Raw genomic sequence first — 22,925 nt, 5'->3', positions numbered from 1 at the left:
ATTATAACAGCACTGTAGGGAAGGAAACATAATTTTCCCTCTATGCTTCTAGAGGACAGAAGCAAAAAAAACAAAACAAAACAAAAAATGCTTAAAAGTGTACATGGAAGATCAGTTCATTCCACATGATTATTAAATACCTGTTACTTGGTAGGCCCTGTTCCATGCCCTGCCAGTCCAGCATTAAGAAGAACAAAGTCCCCACTCTCAGGGAGTTTTCCTCTTAATGGTGGAAGATAAACAATAAACAAATACATGCACATGTATTTTAAATGCATATTTAAATAAATATCAGGGGTGGTATAAAGGAAAATTAAGTATGGGTAAGGGGAGAGAGAATGAAGGAGATGCTATTTTATATGACATGGTTAAGGGAAGCCTCAGAGAGAAGGGGGCAATTTACCAGCGATCTGAGTGGAGAGAGAGCATCAGTGCAGGTATCTGGGAAAGAGTGTTCTAGGCATAGGGAACTGCAGGTGCCAATGGCCAGACACGGGAGTGGAGTTGATGTGTTTGAGGCATAGCAACAGAGGATGCGTGGATGGAGCAGAGTGACCCGGAAGGAGATTGTTAGGAGATGAGGTCGGAGAAGAAGCCAGCAAACAGGAGAAGCAGATCATATTTGTAAGGACTCTGGATTTTACTCTGAGCGATATGGGGACAGACATGCCTTGATCTGACTTACACACTAAAAACCTCACTTGATTGCTGGGTGGAGACTAGATTGCCGGGAGAAAAGAGTGGCAGATCCCGGGGTGGGGGCAGCTAAGAAACTGTTATAATAATTCAGAGGAGAGAAAAGAGTAGCCTGGACCAAAGTGGCAGAGGAGGAGGGGTGAAGAGGTCAGATTAGGAGGAGTTGACGGTAAAGCTTACGTCATTGGCTGATGATTGGATGAAATATAATCACAATTAGAACGCTGATTTCCAAACTTCTTAAATATGACATTCCTTCATTCCAGGAAACCAAAAGTTCAAGGAAAGCATTTTAGCCCTCTGTCTTCGATAAGCAGGGACAAATAGGTACGAGAGACATCTCTTCAAGTTGTCAAGCAAGAATTATTGTTACTTGGAATGCGCCTGGCAAGTTATGATACTCGGTCAACTTACGTTTCCTTGTGTATAGTGACCCCTGTCTGCAGCAAAGCTGTGTAGTGTAAGCTATCCAGAAGGTGGTATCACAGAGTAAGAAGAGTTTTCAACCTGGAATCAGATGTGGGTTTGAGTCCCAATTCTCTTAAGAGCAGAGTCTAGTGGTTTAACTCTTCGTTCTCTTATCTGTAAAATGTGAACGACTTCAACTAATTCAAAGGAGACAATGCCTGTGACAACATTTTCTATACTGAAGTGTAAGTCTACCAAAATTTTGAAAAGTCTAATACAAATTGTAAACATTCGTGTTATAAATAGCTGAAAGGGGGACTTCCCTGGTGGTGCAGTAGTTAAGAATCCGCCTGCCAATGCAGGGGACATGGGTTCGAGCCCTGGTCCAGGAAGATCCCACATGCCGTGGAGCAACTAAGCCCGTGCGCCACAACTACTGAGCCTGTGCTGTAGAGCCTGTGAGCCACAACTACTGAGCCCACGTGCCGCAACTACTGAAGCCCAGGCGCCTAGAGTCCGTGCTCCACAACAGGAGAAGCCACCGCAATGAGAAGCCCACGCACCGCAACGAAGAGTAGCCCCTGCTCGCCGCAGCTAGAGAAAGCCCGCGCGCAGCAACGAAGACCCAACGCAGCCAAAAATAAATACATTTTTAAAGATAAATTTAAAAAAGTAAATAGCTGGAAGATATGTCAAAGACTCACCATGTTTTTCTAAATGAAAATAAAGATGTGAAGCATTGGCTGATTTTAAAAATACTGTATTCTCATTTTTTAAAATCTGCATTTTGATGTAAAAATTTAAGTACAGAAGTATAGAAAGTTAAGTCTTCAGGAGTCTCACCAACACCCCATACCAGTTTACTGTTTACCCTTCAAGAATGTGTAGTGCATATGGAAAGTATTTTACACAAATGGAATTATATCTATAAGTGTCTTGTAACCTGCATTTTAAAAACTATATATTGTGGAAAAATTTCCATGCTAATACATTTATATCCACTTCATCCTTTATAAGGCTGACATCAGTGGTTCTCAGTCCTGCCTGCATATTAGATTGACTTGGGAAACTTAAAACAAAAGCAAAAAAACCCCACCAAGTTTGCAAACACACCTAGACCAATTGACCAGCATCTCAGAGACAGGCCTAGACAGATTTTTTTAACCTCCTAAAGTATTGATAATTCTAATGTTCAACTGGGATTAAGATGTATGTGTCTAAGTAGTATTCTCTGTTGTATGTATACACCATAATGTATTTAATCTATACTGTTTTGATGGATATTTGAGTTGCATACCTGGATATTTGCATATTGTCCATTTACCGTGCTTGTGAATAGACATACTTGGTTCACTCACTTTTTTCTGTAAGTGCATATTTATTTACTTTTGAGTTGGTGTTTTCCAGTTTTATTGAGATATAACTGACGTGCAGCACTTATTAGTTTATACAGCGTAATGATTTGACTTACATATATTATGAAATGCAAACCACAGTAAGTTTAGTCAACATCCATCATCTCATATAGATGCAAAAAAAAGAAAAAAAAAGTGTTCCATGTGATGAGAACCTTTAGGATCCATGTTTTAGCAGCTTCCGAATATAATCCAGCAGTGTTAACTACAGTCATCATGCTGTACATCACATCATTAAGTACTTATTTATCTTATAACTGGAAGTTTGGTTCACTCACTTTTTATAAAGTTAGTTTTGATTAAAAACAGCTCTCTGACAAAGTCATTGGATTAATGCAGTTTTCAAATACCAATTATTAAAAATCTTAATATTTAAAATTGATCTACACAGAACTGACTACATAATTTGTGGGGCCCAGTGCAAACTGAAAATATGGAGCCCTTTGTTTAAAAACTATTAAAAATGTCAAGACAGGGACAGCAGAGCATTAAGCCAAGCACAGGGCTCCTCTAAGTATATGTCACAAGCCCATGAAACCAGCCTAGCTTCTACAGTATACTGGGTTATTTGGTCCCTAAGGCTAATGAAAAGATTTCTATCATGATTGAGTGATTGCACCTCTAAGATCTTTTCTAACTGAAAGAGTATGTTATTCTTACTAACTCCTATTTACATGACAGTACATGCTTTACTCTATACACTGCATGAAACAGATAGCATTATTGCCCGTTGATAGCATTACAGGTGAGTTTTTAACTTTCAGTATAGAACGAACTTCATAGTACTTGATATCAGGGAAAACAATAAGTATTTTTCTGGCTCTTCTAATTCCAGTCATATCGATCTACTTTACTCTTAGGGAGAGAGTAAAACGAAAGCATAAGCAGTTTGAACAAGGAACTAAGTCTCTTAACATCTTGCTCAGAAATTGAGAAGTCTCTGGATATGAACTAATTCTATAAGGATTCATACTCGTTTGTCCTTAAATTTCTATGGGATAGGCCTTGTACTTTATCCTACTAAAATATACAAAATTGAGAGAAAAAGTGGCTGCTGCGTTGACCCTGAGCTTAATTCTAATGGCCACCTTTATATTATGCCTTCTGAAACATTACTCACCTAATCACTGTGGTCCTCAGGAAGATAATATTGTTCCCATTTTCTCTGAAACCGAAGTTCAGAGAGGTTAGGTGGACTTGCCCAAGATCACAAAGAAACAGAGCCTGGATTCAAATCCCACATCCATCTGATTTAAAGGCCATGCTTTTAATCTTAAAAATGGAGGAAAGGGGATAATACCACGTGAAGATGGAGGTAGAGATTGGAGTGATGTGTCTACAAGCCAAAGAAAGACAAAAACGGCCAGCAACCATCAGAAACCAGGAGAGAGGCACAAACAGATTCTCCCTCAAAACATCCGGAATGAACCATCCCTTGCCAACACCTGGATTTTGGACTTCTAGCTTCTAGAACTGTAAGAAAATGAAATTATGCTTTTTTATTTTTTCTTTTGCGGTACGCGGGCCTCTCACTGTTGTGGCCTCTCCCGTCGTCGCGGAGCACAGGCTCGGGACGCGCAGGCTCAGCGGCCATGGCTCACGGGCCCAGCCGCTCTGCGGCATGTGGGATCCTCGCGGACCAGGGCACGAACCCATGTCCCCCGCATCGGCAGGCGGACTCTCAACCACTGCGCCACCAGGGAAGCCCAAAATTCTTTTTTAAGTTAGCCGGTTTCTGGTACTTTGTTACAGCAGCCCTAGCAAACAAATACACACCTAATACACCATACTTCTGCTTCGAAGCAATAATAGGATAATAAGAGGTCAGAAAAGATGAGGATGGTGATTATTACAAGTATTTGTCCTTATCATGCCACATACTGCTTGATGCCCATGGCACAGCGGATGTTCACAGGTAGAATACCCTGGGATACCGGCACAGCTCTGCTCTACTTGGTATGCTTACCAAGAGACAGTTGTGTTTGTTCCCAGTTGTTTGTTATCATACTTTTGTGCTTTGAGTATTATACATACCGATTGAAAAGAAGAGAGGATAATTTTATTAAGAGTTGTATGTTAATCCATTCTATGGTAGAAAATAAGAGCGCTCATTAAAGGATAACCATTATTTTCTAGGTCCTGATGAGTTCTGCCTTTTTGTAATTCTAACCTGATCTGCAAACAAGCTAACCAAATCATTGATAGCAGTTGCAGCCTATGCGCACGGGGCGCTGAGTGTATGCTAGTGTTGTACCCAGACGTTTGATTGATTAGGACCACACATCCTAAAGATGGTGAAGTCAAGTTTTAAACTCAAGTACTAGTCTGGCTCAAGAGGCCATCCTTTTATTACTATTGGATACTGCCTCTCTCCTCAAAGCATATCACTTGCACTAGCTGAAGACTTCCTTTAATTCAAGAAAGTGCAGAAAAGCAGCAATTGCGAAGAAGCAGGGGCTTAGGGTAGACTACCTGACTCTTGGGCCATCTGAGGTTCTGCCCTCACCTGCCCTCTGTAAGCCACATTTCCCCCATCCCTATGGTCCTTATTTACAATTGTCTTTGGACTGACTGCTTCGAGTTTTTAAAAAAAATCTTTTTACTTTCTTTTCATTACTTTCTCTATGCGGGGAGGTATTTTCTTGCACGTTTCACTCGGGCTCTGAATTCGCAGGCCCACGTGTTTTCTGTTTCTCCCTCCCAAGGGCGGGGCAAGACGCGGCGAGCCTGCGCAAAAGGGCCTCAGACCCGCCCCTTGACCCGGTAGCGCGCTTGTCCTCTCCCGCTTGCCGTCTTCGCAGCCATGGCGGCCGCTCGGCTCCCTGCATCCCTGGTCCTGCAGCCGCGGGCCAGAACCCTTCGAGCCTTTTCCACCTCTGTGTCTCCGGCCACTCGCTCTCCGAGACCAAGCCCGTGTGAGTGTCTGCCCCGTCGCTTCCGGGCTTTTGGGGAAATGAGGGGGCGGAATACAGGCCCATGATGGCCGCCGCGGTGGCGGATACCTCAGGGAGGCCGGTACGTCCTCTGCCGGTCTGTCGCTGGCCCGCCTAGTAGGAAAGCCGCGGATGTGGGTCTGCCCGCTGTGCGGAGTGTCTCCTGGTTCTTGGCAGCCAATTTCTGTTTGCAGGTCCTTTGGGCGCCGCGAGCTTTCTCCCTCCCTTCTGCGTGACCTGCGCTTTCAGATGCTCCCTCCTGGGGCCACCGGCACAGGTCTCTCTCTGGTTGCTGGTGCTCGTAGTGTTTGTTGGGCAGTGTTGAGCCATGGATTTTTCCGAAATTTAAGAGAAGCGTACAAGTGTCCTAGAATAAACTACAGCTCTGAATTCCAGGGCTAGTTATGCCACCAAATGGGGTTGACCTTTATTCACTAGGCATTATTGAGGTGACCTCCATTCAAGAGAGATTTTAGGGATGCCCGATACCGTTCTTGCCCTGGAGGAATCTAGTGGAAAAGTCTAGTTATGCATAGACTAGAAGTGCTGTGCAGTGTGAGGTGCTGTAATAGAAGCGTGAATACAATAAGGGGGCGGGGGGCACCGAGGAGCAGCCCGCAAGAGTTAGGAAAAGCTCAGTCGAGGGGTCGCGTGCCGTTATTCACCAGGTCCTATCCTGGTGATATTTTCTGTAATATGTCTAATGTTCATACTACCAACTGTCCAGTTTAAGCCACTAACTCTCACTTCTACGATAGTTTCTTCACTGGTCTCTCTTTCTGCTCTTGTTCTCCTACCTTGAATTCTCACAACAGCCAGAGTGAGGTGTGCAAAAAGCAAATGTTAACTTGCCACTCCCATGTTCAAAATCTACAAATGGTTTTTCATTGCTTTGAGATAAATTCCTTAATGCATCATAGTAGCTCTTTCTAGTCTTAACGCTCTTTATAATTTTTCATTCATCTATTCATTTTACAAATACTTAACTCCTACTGTGTACTAGGTGGTGTTCTAGATACTGGGATACAGCAGGGCCCTTCATCTCATGAAGCTTACATTCTTGGGGGGAAATCATAAACAGGGAAACAGTGTCAGTACGATGTTAGGTGCTATGAAGAAAAATAAAGCAGGGTCTTGAGAATGATGGATTGGGGGAATAGTGGCTGTAGGATAAGATTAGGGTAGTCAGGAAAGAACTCCTGGGGGAGTGACATTTGAGCAGATCTGCGGGAAGAGCATTGTTGGCATAGGGAATTACAAGTGCAAAAGCTCAAAAGTGAGAACAAGCTTAGGGGTGTGACCAAGGAACAGAAAAAAGGCCAGCGTGGCTGGAGCTAAGTGAGTAAAGAGAAGAGTGGAAGTATAAGATATCAGAAAAATCCATAATGACCTCATCTGGTAAAGGCTTATGGGCATTTGGCTTGGATTTTGTTATAAGTTTGGGATCACATTGGTAGGTTTGGAACAGGGAGTGATATAATATGATGTATACTTTTAAAAGATCACTGGCTGCCGTGTAGAGAGCCAGGGGTAAGAGGGGAAGCCAGGAGACCAGTTGGGAGCTGATGTAGTACTCCAAATGAGATGATAGTGGCTTGGATTGAAGTAATAGTGGAGCTGGTGTGGTTGGATTTGGTATATATTCTGAAAGTACTGCTAACAGGACTTACTGATGGATTTGATATGGAGCTTGAGGAAGAGTCTCAAGGAAGCATGTTAGATTTTTATCATGAGAACTTGGATGAATGGTGATACCATTTAGAGGGACTGGGAAGACTGGAAGAAGGAAATCAAGAGCTCTGCCTATGATGTGTTTTAGTTGAGACGCCTATTAAATATATCTCTGACCTATTAGGGCTTCCCTGGTGGCGCAGTGGTTGAGAGTCCGCCTGCCAATGCAGGGGACACGGGTTCGTGCCCCGGTCCGGGAAGATCCCACATGCCGCGGAGTGGCTGGGCCCGTGAGCCATGCCCACTGGGCCTGCGCGTCCGGAGCCTGTGCTCCACAGCGGGAGAGGCCACAACAGTGAAAGACCCGCGTACCGGAAAAAAAAAATATATATATATATATATATATCTGACCTATTAAATATCACTTTTCTTAGCGCTCCTTATGCCCTACTCTTAAGTTTCAGCCATATTGAACTTGTTTACTTTGATTTTCTGTCTTCTCTCTCACTCTAGAACACGTTTTCTGCTTGCCTGTTCCCATGGCTACTTCCTGTTCATGTTTAAGGTTTTCGCTTGAAGTCCACTTCTTCAGGGATATTTTCCCCAACTAATTGACTAGGTTGGGTCCCCTGCTGTGTGCTTCATTAATAACTGTTTATTGAAATTACTTGCTAAATAGTTATCTTATTTGACAGACTCTGCATTCAGTGAGAGCAAGGACTCTGTCTCTGTTGTTCATTGCTGCCTTCTGAGTTGCTGGTACACAATATCACTCAAACAGTTTTTGAATAAATCAATGAATTACTATTGAGGGATGAATAAGAATTTGTCAGATGAAGAGATGAAGTGGAGAGAGGGAGTAGGAGATAGAAGGCAGGCAGATGAAAGGGAGGCACATTGTAGACAGACAGAACGGAAAGTTCAGAGAAAAACTCAGGGACCTGGTGCTGGAAGTTCGGTGTAGTTATGGAGCTTGTGAAGCTTGAGTTAGTGGTTCAGAATGTGAGGTCTTCTGTGCTATGCTGTCATCACCCTGACTACTTGGTCTTTAGTTTTCTTGGCTAAAAGACCTCTAAATAAGGATAATAATAGTACTTACAGTTATTGTGAAGAATAAAATTAAATGAGATAATGAAAAGCATTTAGCAGTGTCTGGACATGTGAAAGTGCTGAATAAATACAGTTATTATATATTATTTTAGTAGAGCAAAACATTAATTTAGAGAGACATAAGTTAATATTTTAAAAGGTAGATACTGTATGTAAGTAACTTACCCTCTTGTACAGTTATGTGATTTATTAGGAATAACTATGAGTTTTGTTATTATTGGCATTATTGTAGCATTGGCAGTGCTAATAAACAGTAGAGAAGGAAAACTGAAGATTGTTTTGTGTCTGTGTGTGTGTAAAGAACAGAATAATTCCAAATATGAGCAAGTATATATTAGAATATTTCAAGCCAGTTACTTTTAAAGATGTAAAATACTTATTTCTAATTAGATATTTTATCTTGGGAAAGTAAGCTTATTTGATGATGAACCTTAAAAGTTACTGAAGATATTGCTCTAGTTGATGAGTTCACCATATCGTCAATCACAATATATTTTATATTCAAGTAGCTCTTGGATTTTCTTACCTATTTCTGAATTTTCATTTTCATTAAAATGATTTAGTCCCTGAACTTACAGAAAATGGATTATTGTTTCATTTTTATATTACTGAATACTTTAAATTATGTGAGAATTGTGGGATCATGAACAATGTTGAACAGCTCTGTGTTATAAAATTCTCTGTAACTGTTGCGTTGTCTTTTAGCTACAACAGAAAGAACATCCAGATATGGAAGGCCACTAAGAAGAAAGGTAAGCAGCTAATGTACTCTGGTATAGACTGTCTTACTGGTTTCTGAAATTCTGAAGTGAGGCAGATACTCTTTATGAGGCAGAAGGGCACTGCACGAGAAGGCTTCTTCTCAAGGGGCTGTTGACTGGGTGACGACCACAGCCCTGGCTCTAGTCTTCCACTGCTTTTTGTCAGTTCCCTGAGATTGGATCATCTTTGAGAGGTGGACTCACTCACATACTCCCAGGAAATAGGTATATAAACCAGAATAAAGAATTATTTTTGATGATGCCTTGAACAGTCATGCAGCCTGGGATGTATGCATTAATCTAACCGGTTTGGTCTCACCCTGTAGGTATCTCTATGGAGGAATCCAAATTATACGGTCACTTAGGAAGCATGGAGTCAGAACAAAGGCACATTAGTTGGAAGTTAAATGGCACCAATTATAATTGTATAGAGTAGTCATTTTCACAGGAATATTAACTGCTTCCAGGACATATACTACATGTATATTACTTAGATGGGTGTTGCCTAGTTTTGCCTCTTCAAACCTTCGTTTTGGGTTTAAAGGGAATGCTGGGCATCTCTGTCTATCAGATACAGTTTAAAAAATAAATATGTTAATGTGATTGACTAAAATATCATGTAGTTATTCTCTGGGCCTAGGAAACATATTATTTCTCATTATGTATCTGTTCATTTAGTTTAATCCTAATTTATTTATTTCTGAATTCTTATTCTTTATGTTCCTTTTTCTTATTTCCTTTATTTCCAAGTTTGTATCACTGTCACCTCATGTACTGACTTTCATCAAAGTTTTAAAACTTATTCAAAATATATCTTACTTACCCCTTCATAAACAATATGTAGAAAGTTTGCTAAAAGTCTAAGTAAATAAATAAGATAGAGAAATTTTTTTGTGAAGGAAATGTGCTGTTAAAGGGGATCCTTGCTACTGGGTTTAAGGAAACTGTGCCAGAGATGTTTAGGTACGTTTAGTGTTTTTTCATTTCAGCGACATTAGCTGTGGGAGGTCAGATTTTATGTAGGTTGTAAGTCCTCTTATGTTTCTCTTAATTGCAGCTTTTTTGCTTTAAAATTAAAGAATATGTTTATATTTAAAATATTAAACTATTCTACATTCCTCAGGCACTACCTCCTAGGACAGAGAAAATGGCTGTTGACCAGGACTGGCCTAGTGTTTACCCTGTTGCAGCGCCATTTAAACCCTCAGCAGTACCTCTTCCTGTTCGAATGGGTTATCCAGTAAAAAGAGGGGTGCCCATGGCTAAGGAGGGAAATCTGGAACTTTTAAAGGTAAGATAAGTTTCTGGTTCATTGACTAAAACTTATATCTAAATAAATGCTGATCTCCCTCTGGCACCTACCCTCTCCCCCAACACTTCAAGGTTCAGTGCATAGCAGCTTACTGTATTTTAATTCAATCTTTTTCCAGATAATAATGGATATTATGTTTTGGTTATCCTCAGCAAAGAAGGCTCAAAGAACCCTAGGCATTTAAGAATGTAATTGATTGGTCCTATGGCCTCCTTTTGGCTTTTTCGTTTCTATTATATCTTTTCTATATTGTGTCTTTTAAGCAGAACTAAGAAAAGTGAAATAACCTAATCTGAGTTTGAGAACTGGGAGAAGTTTTTACTTTTGAAAAACAGATCTAAAACTTTTACAGAAAATTATTTAATAGTATTGTTATAGGCCTTAAACTTCTTTGTTTCTTCAAGAAAAATAGGTCATGTTAAATGCTTCAGTTGATAGCATCTGTAATGAGTTGATAGCATCTATAATGATTTCTGAAAAACAGACTTCTTAAAGAAAATACAAATATGCATAGCCTGGGAATGCATATCTTAGATGGTTTCCTTTTATATACAGTGAAATTATCATCAAGGAATTGTATTTTCTGCTAAATAAGAGTCTTCGTGAAAAACAAAAATTTGCTAAAAGTTGCTGGTAAAAAATGAGATCGTAATATGAAGAGGGGTTTGTTTGCTGCTGGAGATAGGCAGATGAAATTTGGAAATGGGAACATTTCAAGAGACAAGAAAACAAACGCCTATAAAACTAATGTTTTCTTCAATGAAGAGAAGAATTGAACTTAGTTTAAAGAAAAGATCTGTGGAAAATATCGCTTGGTGAAAGAGAATAGCAATATATTTGTAATGATGGTTGTGAATGGAATTTTAATAAACATAAAAATCCAAACATTTAATGCATGCCATCCCTTTTAAGAATCACCTTAATGCTTAGTCCGATGATACGATCTGTTCCTAGTAAGTGCCATTGAATAAGCTTGTAAACTGAGGTAATATGTATGGTGTTCATAGAACAGTGCCAGTGTAAATGCTGTGTAAGCATCAGCTATTATTTTTTTCCTTTTACGATTTTGAATCATGTTTCAAAAATAAAAGTATAGAATAAATAAACAAGTAAAATAAAAGTATAGAAAATGAAGTCACCCACCTCATAATCCCAATATTTGTTGCCTGTTTTCTCTTGATTAAAATAATCATTTTCTGATTAGCACTTAAGATTCCAGATATAATGTTTAGAGTAACTTTCTGTTTGTTCAAAGTTTCTTTCCAAGTGAGTTTCTTTAAACTAAATTTTCTCTTTAGATGCTTAATATTATTTAAGAAATATACTAGGAAATGTTAATTATTTGAAGGAATCAAATCTCTGACCTTACCTAAATTTCCATTGGCCCTATAAATGTTTAGAGAACCTCTCAGTGTATCATAAAGATATTCCCAACTTCATTAAACTGTTCATTTAAGATCTGCTCGCTTCATTTATTCATCCATTCAATTTATAAAATGTCTATTAAGTATAAAGTAGAAAATGTATCTCAGTGATATGTATTCCAGGGGAATTAGGATTATTAAACAATGGTCTGTGTCCTAAAGTGCTTTCAGTTTTATAAGGGAAGTATATACTCCTGTAGATTTGTGGCAAGAATAATACTATAAAAATAATGTTTCTTCTCCACCATCATTCTCATAAGATACTTGGTACTGAATCTTTATTTTAGGAAATTCATTTCTTGAATTTACAACACCTGTGACATGGAATCAGTATTGTTTAAAAGAAAACCAGATTTTATTTATTACAAGGTTTGTGGGCCTTATGATTTAGTTTTATGAGAAAATTGTCTGTTTCATGTTTTTAAGACACTTAGGCAGGAATTCCCTGGCTGTCCAGTGGTTAGGACTCGGCACTTTCACCGCTGGAGCCCAGGTTCAATCCCTGGTTGGGGAACTAAGATTCTGCAAGCTGTGTGGCATAGCCCCCCAGACACGCACACACACAAAGACACTTAGCTAATTTATCCTTTAAAATTCTCTATTTTAGATTCCCAATTTTCTGCATTTGACTCCTGTAGCAATTAAAAAGCACTGTGAAGCTCTTAAAGGTATGTGGTTGTTTTGTAATATGAACTTAATATTTTATTAGTTTCATAGGAATCTCATTTCTAATGATAAAGGGGTCAGTTTATCAAGAGGATATAATATTTGTGAATATTTGTGTGCCCAGAGTAGGAGCACTTAATATACAGAAAATATTTACAGAATTGAAGGAAGAGATAGCAATACAGTAATAGTAGGGAGCTTCAGTACTCCACTTTCAACAATGGGTAGATCATCCAGACAGAAAGTCAGTAAGGAAACATTGGATTTAAACTTACATGTTAGATCAAGTGAATTTAACAGACATTTACAGAACATTCCATCCAACAGCAGCAGTATACACATTCTTCTCAAGTACACATGAAACATTTTTCAGGATAGATTATATGTTAGGCCACAAAATAAGTCTTAATAAACTTAAGAAGATTGAAATCATATCAAGCATTTTTTCCAACCACAATGATACGAAACTAGAAATCTTATTACAAGAAGAAAACTAGAAGATTAACAGATACGTGGAGATCAAATAGCATGCCCCTAAACGCATATTGATTTAAAGAAGCAATCAAAGAGAAATCAAAAAAATATCTTGAGATATGGAATATCCCCAAAGCAGTTCCAAGAGGGAAGTTTATAGCAATAAATGCCTACCTTAAGAATAAAGAAAAATGTTAAATAAACCACATAACTTTAGATCCCAAGGAACTAGAGAAAGAAGAACAAACTTAGCCCAAAGTTAGTAGAAGGAAGGAAATAATGGTTGGAGTGGAAATAAATTGAGACTAAAAGGACAACAGAAAAGATCAGTGAAACTGAGAGCTTGTTTTTTGAAAATGTAAACAACGTAGACAAACCTTTAACTAGACTCACCAAGAAAAAGAGAGGCCTCAAAATTATAAATGAAATAGGAGACATTACAACTGGTATCACAGAAATATTGGTACAAAGGATCTAAGAGACTACTGTGAACATTTTTATGCCAACAAATTGGGCAACCTAGAAGAAATGGATACATTCCTAGAAACATGTAATATACCAAGACTGAATCATGAAGAAATAGAAAATCTGAACCAGACCAGTTACTAGTAAGGAGATTGAATCACTGATCAAAAACCTCCCACCAGGGAAAGTCCAGGACCAGATGGCTTCACTGGTGAATTCTTTTTTTTTTTTTTTTTTTTAATTGAATCATAGTTGATTTACAGTGCTTTGTTAGTTTCAGGTATATAGCAAAGTTATTCAGTTATACATTTATACATTTATTATATATTAAGAATATATACATATTCTTTTTCAGATTCTTTTCCCTTATAGGTTATTACAAAATATTGAGTATTGGACCCTGTGCTATACAGTAGGTTCTTATTGGTTATCTGTTTTATATATATTCATGCATATATATTAATCTCAAACTCCTAATTCACTGGTGAATTCTACTAAACATACAAAGAATTACCAGTCGTTCTCAAACTCTTTTAAACAGTAGAAGAGGAGGGAACACCCACACTCATTTTATAAATCTAGCATTACCCTGATACCAAAGCCAGATAAGGACAAATTACAGGCCAATATCCCTGATGAGCATAGATCAAAAATCCTCAACAAAATACTAGCAAACCAAATTCAGTAGTACATTAAAAGGATCATACACCATGATCAAGAAGGATTTATTCCAGGGATGCAAGGTAGTTCTACACCTGCAAGTAAATCAACATGACACATCACATTAACAAAATGAAGGATGAAAATCATATGATCGTCTCAGTAGATGCAGAAAAAGCATTTGATAGAATTTATCATCCTTTCATGAGAAAACTCTCAACACAGTGGATATAGAGGGAACAAACTTCAACATAATAAAGGCCACATATAACAAGTCCACAACTAATATCGTATTACAACCATGAAAAGCTAAAGGCTTTTCCTCTAAGATCAGGACAAGACAGGGATGCCCGCTGTCACCACTTTTATTCAACATAGTACTGGAAGTTCTAGCCAGAGCAGTTAGGCAAGAAAAAGAAATAAAAGGCATTCACGTTGGAAAGGAAGAAGTAAAATTGTCTTTACTTGCTGAGGACATTATCTTATACATAGAAAATCTGAAAGGTCCAAAAATCTATTAAAATTAATAAACGAATTCAGTAAAGTTGCAGGATACAAAGTCGGTATCAAAAATCAGTTGCATTTTCTGCAGTGAACATGGGAGTTCAGAAAGAGATTTTTTAAATTTGTAATTTAATTTAAAATTTAATTTTTAAAATTTAAATGTAATTTAATTTTAACTTTTAATGTAATTTTTAAATTTGTAAATTAAATTTCTCTTTTTCTTAAAAGAGAAATTAAGAGAATACTTTTATTTACAATAGCATCAAAAAGAATAAAATACTGGGTCAGGGGAGGGGGAATTGAATGAAGGCAGTCAAAAGGTACAGACTTCCAGTTATAAGGTAACTAAATACTAGGGATATAAGGTACAACATAATAAATATAATTAACACTGCTATATGTTCTGTATGAAAGTTAAGAGAATAAATACTAAGAGTACTTATAACAAGGAAAACAAATTTTTTTTAATTTATTTAATATTGTATTTGTATGAGATGATGGATATTCACTGACTTTCTTGTGATGATCGTTTCATGATGTATGCAAGTCAGATCATTATGCTGTAGACCTTAAACTTTTTTTTTTTTTTGCGGTACGCGGGCCTCTCACTGTTGTGGCCTCTCCCGTTGCGGAGCACAGGCTCCGGACGCGCAGGCTCAGCGGCCGTGGCTCACGGGCCCAGCCGTTCCGCGGCATGTGGGATCTTCCCGGACCGGGGCACGAACCTGCGTCCCCTGCGTCGGCAGGCGGACTTTTAACCACTGTGCCACCAGGGAAGCCCTAGACCTTAAACTTATACAGTGCTGCATGCCGATTATATCTCAGTAAAACTGGAAGAAAAACAAAATACATGAACGCAAAATAAAATAAGAGAATACTTTTAATCAAGGGGTGAAAGATCTATACACTGAAAACTGTAAAATATTGATGAAAGGAATTGAAGAAGACACAAGTAAGTATAAGATATGGATTGGAAGAATTAATATTGTTAAAATGTCTATAAAACCCAAAGCAATCTACAGATTCAGTGTAATCCCTGTCAAAATTCTAGTGGTGTTTTTCACACAAATGGAACAAACTCCTTAAATTTGTACAGAACCACAAAAGACCTCAAATAGCCAAAACAATATTGAGAAAAAAGAACAAAGCTGGAGGCATCACACATCCTGATTTCAAACTGTATTACGAAGCGATAGTAGTAATCAAAGCAGTATGTTATTGTCATGAAAACAGAGGCATAGATCAATGGAACAGAACAGAGAGCTTCAAAATAAACTCATGTATATTTGGTTAATTAATTTATGACAAAAGAGCCAAAAATATTTAAGCAGGAAAGGATAGTTTCTTCAATAAATGTTGGGAAAACTGGACAGACACATGTAGAAGAATGAAACTGGACCATATTTTTAACACTATACACAAAAATCAACTTGACATGAATTAAAAACTTGAACATAAGACCTGAAACTATAAAACTCCTAGAGGAAAACATTGGGTGTAAGCTCCTTGACATTTGTCTCGGCAATGATTTTTTGGAATTTGACACCTAAAGCAAAGGCAACAAAAACAAAAATAGCTAGCAAGTGGGACTACCTCAAACTAAAAACCTTCTGCACAGCAAAGGAAGCCATCAGTGAAATGAAAAGGCAATCTGTGGAATGGCAGAAAATATTTGCAAATCATATATCTGATAAGGGTTAATATCCAAAATACATGAAGAACTCATATAACTCAATAGTAAAAAAACAATCTGATTTTAAAATGGGCAGAAGAATCAAATAGACATTTTTCCAAAGAAGACATACAAATGGCCGGTGAGTACATGAAAAGATTCTCAACTTCACTAATCATCAGGGAAATCAAAATCAAAAAAAAAAAAAAAAAAATCAAAACCACAGTACCTGTTAAAATGACTCTTCAGGAAGATGAGATAACAAATGTTGATGGGGACGTGGAGAAAAGGGAACCTTTGTGCACTGTTGGTAGGAATGCAAATTGGTGCAGCCGCTGTGGAGAACAGTATGAAGGGTCCTCAAAAAATTAAAAATAGAGCTGCTGTATGATCCAACAATCCCACTTCTTGGTATGTATCCAAAGGAAGTGAAGACAATATTGAGGAGATATCTCAACTCCCATGTTCACTGCAGCATTATTCACAACAGTCAAGATATGGAAACAGGGCTTCCCTGGTGGCACAGTGGCTGAGAGTCTGCCTGCCGATGCAGGGGACAAGGGTTCATGCCCTGGTCCGGGAAGATCCCACGTGCCGTGGAGTGGCTGGGCCCATGAGCCATGGCCACTGAGCCTGCGCTTCCGGAGCCTATGCTCTGCAACAGGAGAGGCCACAACAGTGAGAGGCCTGTGTAAGATATGGAAACAACCTAAGTGTTCATCGGTGGATGGATGAATGGATAAAGAAGATGTGGTGTATACACACACGTGCACACACACGCACGCACGAACAGTGGAATATTATTCAGTCACAAGAAAGAAGAACATCCTGCCATTTGTGACAATGTGGAGGGACCTTGAGGGCATTATGCTAAGTGGAATATGTCAGACAGCATGACAAATACTATATAATTATCACATATTTGAAATCTGAAAAATCTGAGGTCATAGAAACAGGGTAGGGTGGTGGTTACCAGGGACTGAGGAGTGGAGGAAAAAGGGAGATCTTCAAAGAGTACAAACTTGCAGTTATCTGCTGAATAAGTTCTGGGGATCAGAAACCATAATCCTTGCTCAAGTAGGTTAGGGACTTATTGTTGAATTATAAAAAGCATATACATAAAAAGGCTGAAGAAAATATTGTAGAGTGTTAACAACAGATGCAAATCAATATGGCCCAAACTGAAGATAGTGTAGAAGGATGCTGAGTAGCTGAATAGTCAGTGGGGCCAGTAATGGGATACTTTGCAGAAAAGGGTTATCCTGAAGAAATTGTTCAAAATTTTAAAGGAATTAGAAGTGATACATACCTATGGTAAAATTAAATAGTACAAGAGCTGATGATGAAAAGTAGCAGTCTCTTGCTTCTTCTTTCCCTCCCTGGCCCCTCATTCCAGACGTGTTCTCTTTTAGTCATTATTAAGGTCTTATTATTTGTGTGTGTGTGTGTGTGTGTGTGTGTGTGTGTGTGTGTGCACGTATAATTTTATATATTCTTTAAACACATAAAGAATATATATTATATATACTCTATACATAGTATATGTAAATGTAAATTATATGTATAGTTTGATATATATAAAATGGAACTAATCACCTGAATATGATTATACCTCCTCCATTTCCAGACTTGTTAAATTTCAACAATATCTGTTGATTGCTAGTTGTAAATAGCGATTTTACTCACCTATACTATATCATCTTTCTTCTTCCCACATAAATGGAGGTAAAGGCAAAGAGGACTTTTTGTTCATGGTTCATAATATATACAATATTCCAATTCAATTTCTGTTCTAGTTGTATTGGACTATATATAGGTAAGCAAATTTGAGTTGTTTTAGGTTTGTAGCTATTACTTATTGATTATGTAGTTTAATGCAAGAGTTAGTACCTTTGAAGTCTTAAATTTATGCTGATTTAAAGGTGATGTATATACATGCTCAGTATACTTGTTAAGTCTTTTCAGGAAAGAAAATGAAACCTAGAAACTTCACAGGTAGCCTGATTATGCTAAAAGGAGAAATAAGTTAGTGAACATGATTATGATGAAATTTGAGCTTCTGGGAGGGCCTTCCACTGAAAATTATAAGGAAGAAGAGAAAATAAAGAGGTTTTAAAAAGAGGGCTAAAAAGTAGGAATAATAACCTTACTCTTGATATGAGGGAAGAAAAATCTCTTACTATTTTCATTCATTTATGTGGTCTTTTGTTTTGGGACATTATGATGCATTTCTGTCCCTTTGTATGTTTCTATATTTGTTGATATTAGCCTGATATTGGACTGACACAGATCACTGTTGCACATTTGTGCCCCATATGACACAAATCATATATCATTTTTTGGTCCTTTGTAAAGCCAGTTAACAAATGCATTATCCTGTGATAAATTCAGTATTTTTCCTTTTTTTTTTTTTTTTTTTTTTTTTTTTTTTTTTTTTTTTTTTTGCGGTACGCGGGCCTCTCACTGTTGTGGCCTCTTCCGTTGCGGAGCACAGGCTCCGGACGCGCAGGCTCAGCGGCCATGGCTCACGGGCCCAGCCGCCCCGCGGCATGTGGGATCCTCCCGGACCGGGGCACGAACCCGCGTCCCCTGCATCGGCAGGCAGACTCCCAAACACTGCACCACCAGGGAAGCCCCAGTATTTTTCCTTTTTAAACAATATTTGAAAATGTGCATTTATAATTTAGAAACTGGTCATTGTAATGAGGTAGTTCTAAAATACTTTATAATTTTCAAATGAAAGGCTTTCATACAGCATATTTAGAAGAGTAGCATTATATCTTACAGTATTTAAGTGAATGTTTTAATCTTTCCTTAATTTTGCCTTTACACTTTGGCCAGCTTCTAGATTTAGATTGTATCTTCCAAATAACTCAAAGGCTTTTCACATATTTCTTCTGAGTTTTCTTTCAAGTAGGTCAGTTCAGATTTTGTATCTAACTTGCAAATGGAAAATTTGAAGCACAGGAGAGTTAGGTAATTTACCAAAACTTTAATAATCGTGGCAGAAGTTAAGTAAAAACCAAGGTCTTCTAAAGTCTAGTCTGTTGCTCTACCTATCAGATGAATAAAAGGCTAATAGGGGTCTATTATGTACTTTTCAGTTGGCTGTGTTTTCTTGAACATATAATCAGGTAATTTAATTTAAAAGCTGTAATTATCATCTGGTGATTGAAATGACTTACCCAAAGTTTAAAAAAAAAAAAAAAGAAAGTCGGTACAAATCCAGTAACTCATAAAATTCCCCAAACTAGTCTGTCTTATAAAGTGCCTGGCAGTGTTGCGTCTTATAGTACAGGAAACTGGAATTAGTTCATAATGGGAATGAAATTTAACCCCAGTAATTTTGCTCTGTTCATTTTATTTAAATGTCAAAATGTTCTTAATGGCAAAGATATTTCTTTCCCCTCAAAGTGTGTGAGTATTGATCTCTTAAACACAGTTTTTAGGGAATAGTGTGAGCTATACTTAATTTGCTAACATATATTTAGTCCCAGATCTTGGAAAGTCTCTATAATCCAGAGTGACATTTTGCTGACTGATATTAAAGCCTAAATGGGAGCTAAATATAGTGCTTATTATAAGAAAGTTGTTAGCTGAGGGAAAATGTTATTGGAGAAAGCACAGATCCATGGGGTCTAATGTGTTTGACCTCAGAAACCAATTACTTTTTCTTAGAATGAGGCTATTTAGGAAATGAGGTTTCTATTGAGGGGAACCTGATAATGCCAGAAGTTTTCATCCCAAGCTGAGAGCCCTGTACCACACTAACTTGATAGGAATAGGGCAAAATAAAATCAGTTGCCCACCTATGAAGTCCCTCAATACTAGTAGTACTGATAGCTGCGGGAGGCTGGGAGCTCTCTCTTTTCCTTTAAAGATTTTTTTTTTCATTTGAGGCCTGAGTTTACACCTCTGTGCTGTGAGCAGTGTTCTCAGTGCTTGGAACTTCGGTTGTAGCCCAGGTCTCAGACCCAGACCCACTCCTCTCTAGGCTATCTGTCTTGCCTGAAGGTGAGGACAAGTCTGTTCCTTTTTCCACTGAGCCCCAGTGGCTCAGAAGTCACATTGAAGAAACATGAATTACTGGAAGGATCATTTAAAGGTGATCGAGGCTTTTGTACCTGTTATAGTTAGAGGCCCTATTGAACTCAGTTTCTGAAAGAAGGTTGACCACATCTCAGTAGAGCTTTTTTTTTGTTTTTGGCTGTGCCGTGAGGCTTGCTGGATCTTAGTTCCCTGACCAGGGATTGAACCCAGGCCACAGCAGGGAAAACGCCGAGTCCTAACCACTGGACCTCCAGGCAGTTCCCTCTTAGAGTTTTTTCAGAGGTTCTTTCACTTCCCTTCAGCTGATTTTTAGTAACCTTCATTTGGGTGTGAACTAATACTATCTATTGCCTTTTCAAAAACAGTAATTCTCAGGGCACTATGAACTGCTTGCTTTTAGTTGGCAAGGAAATAAACTGTCTCATAACAGATATGTGCAAAGCTATAATAAACTTCCATCAAGTCTATAGCTCCCTTTTAACTGCTCCCCACCAAACCTGAACTATCCAAATCATTCCCTTAATTCCCTAAATAGGATTCACTTAGGAAGAAAAGGGACACATGCAGGATGATGATGTATATATAAGTGCAGAAGAGAATCTGTTCTTTCATTTCATGTTTCATTTCATGTATCTTGAAAGGTGATCTCCCTCAATAATTTGATTTTGTCGGTTAGCATACATTATAAAGAGAATTTACTTACAAAACTATAAATGAGATAATTTTTTTTAATTCTCAGATTTTTGCACCGAGTGGCCAGCTGCATTAGACAGTGATGAGAAGTGCAGGAAGCATTTTCCAATTGAAATTGACACAGCTGGTTATGTATCAGCAGGACCATCTATTCGAAACCCCAAAGCACGAGTAGTGACATTAAGGGTAAGAGTTAATTTTTTTAAAATAAGAATTATTGGAACATATTATTTTATAATAATATTTTGTATGCGTGATTATAAAACTGACACATATTTATCATAGAAATTTGGAGAATATAAAAGTTATTTTAAGTATAAAATAAAATTGGGGCTTCCCTGGTGGCACAGTCATTGAGAATCTGCCTGCTAATTCAGGGGACACGGGTTTGAGCCCTGGTCTGGGAGGATCCCACATGCCGCGGGGCAACTAGGCCTGTGAGCCACAACTACTGAGCCTCCGTGTCTGGAGCCTGTGCTCCGCAACAAGAGAGGCCGTGATAGTGAGAGGCCCGCACACCGCGATGAAGAGTGGCCCCCGCTTGCCGCAACTAGAGAAAGCCCTCACACAGAAACGAAGACCCAACACAGCCAAAAATCAATAAACTAATGAATAAACTCCTACCCCCAACAGCTAATAAATAAATAAATAAAATTGCCTGTAATTCCATCACTCAAATAACCACTGTTGACTACAGGAGCTCATTTTAGTATATAGACAGTCAGCCTTTGTGTATATTAATGGGATGATACTATATTTGATTAGTTGCTCAAATTTTGTTTAACAATGTGGATTTAAAATTTTCAATGTTATTAAACACTGTTTAATGTTAATAGTGTTATTAAACACTATTTAATGAATAGTGTGTAAATGAGGGTCTGTTAATTTGCCAGGACAATGTTTGAGGCTAGGGGTGCAGCACTGATCAATTCAGACATAGTCCTTTTCTGAGACTGAAGTGGGAGAGACAAGTAATTCTGTAGCGTAGCTCTACCATAATTTATTTAAATTACCCATATCATGGGACATTTAGGCTTTCTAACAGTTTTCTTTATTAGAAAAATATAATATTCTTGAGATTAATATTTGTATATATCCTGATTATGTTCCTAGGATAACTTACTAAAATGAGAAGTTAGGTCAAAGGATATAGATCTTTTGTAGATTTTTGATATATATTGTGAAAGGTTTTTGATTATATATTATAAAATTCCTGCAGGCAATGTAACAGATACAACACCAGCAGATTGTGAGAAAGTGTGTTTTCCTGTACTCTCACCAGCCTAGCTATTATTATTACCGCTCAGCTTGATAGGTAAAACATATCTTATGTTTAAAATATGTATGCCTTTGAATTCAAATGAAGGTGAGAATGTATTCCTTTGTAAAGTGCTTATTTTTTTCTCCTTTGCCCATTTTGATGGTATATTGATTTCTTATATACTTCTTTTTCCTTTTTAATAACAGCTTTATTGAGATATAATTCACATACTGTAGAATTCATCCTTTTAAAGTTTACAACTCAGTTGTTTTTAGTATATCAGAGTTGTGCAACCATCACCACTGCCTGACTCCAGAAATTTTCATCACCATAAAAAGAGATCCCATACCCATTATCAGTCAATCCCCATTCTACCCTGCTCTTCACTACCCCCAAGCTCCTGTCAACAACTAATCTGCTTTGCCTATTGATATTTCCTATAAATGAATCATACAGTATGTATACTTTGGCTTAGTATAATGCTTTCAGAGTTTCATCTGTTATAGCATGTATCAGTTCTTCATTTTTTTTATTGCCAGATAATGTTTGATTTTATGGATATACCATGTTTTATTTATCCACTTATCAGTCAGTAGACATCTGAGTTGTTTCCACTTTTTGGTTGTTATGAATAATGCTGCTGTGAACCTTTGTGTACGGGTTTTTGTGTGGACATAGGTTTTTAGTTCTGTTGGCTATATACCTAGAAGTAGAATTGTTGGGTTGTATGGTAACTCCATGTGTAACATT

General features: G+C 37.9%; 1 protein-coding gene across 1 annotated transcript in view; it reads left to right on the top strand.

Annotated features, from left to right (window-relative positions):
* Positions 1–5,266: 5,266 nt before the first annotated feature.
* MRPS35 (mitochondrial ribosomal protein S35) overlaps positions 5,267–22,925 on the top strand; it is a 42,380-nt gene continuing 24,721 nt past the window's right edge. The window contains exons 1-5 of the mRNA XM_065887344.1: positions 5,267–5,434; positions 8,939–8,985; positions 10,118–10,285; positions 12,338–12,398; positions 20,961–21,100. Coding sequence (XP_065743416.1) covers positions 5,323–5,434; positions 8,939–8,985; positions 10,118–10,285; positions 12,338–12,398; positions 20,961–21,100 — 528 coding nt within the window. The 5' untranslated portion in view covers positions 5,267–5,322. The remainder of the gene's footprint in view (positions 5,435–8,938; positions 8,986–10,117; positions 10,286–12,337; positions 12,399–20,960; positions 21,101–22,925) is intronic.

The sequence above is a fragment of the Phocoena phocoena genome, chromosome 11 (assembly GCF_963924675.1).
Source record: "Phocoena phocoena chromosome 11, mPhoPho1.1, whole genome shotgun sequence".
In the NCBI taxonomy this organism is placed as follows: domain Eukaryota; kingdom Metazoa; phylum Chordata; class Mammalia; order Artiodactyla; family Phocoenidae; genus Phocoena; species Phocoena phocoena.
This window is presented reverse-complemented; position numbering and strand designations above follow the sequence as displayed.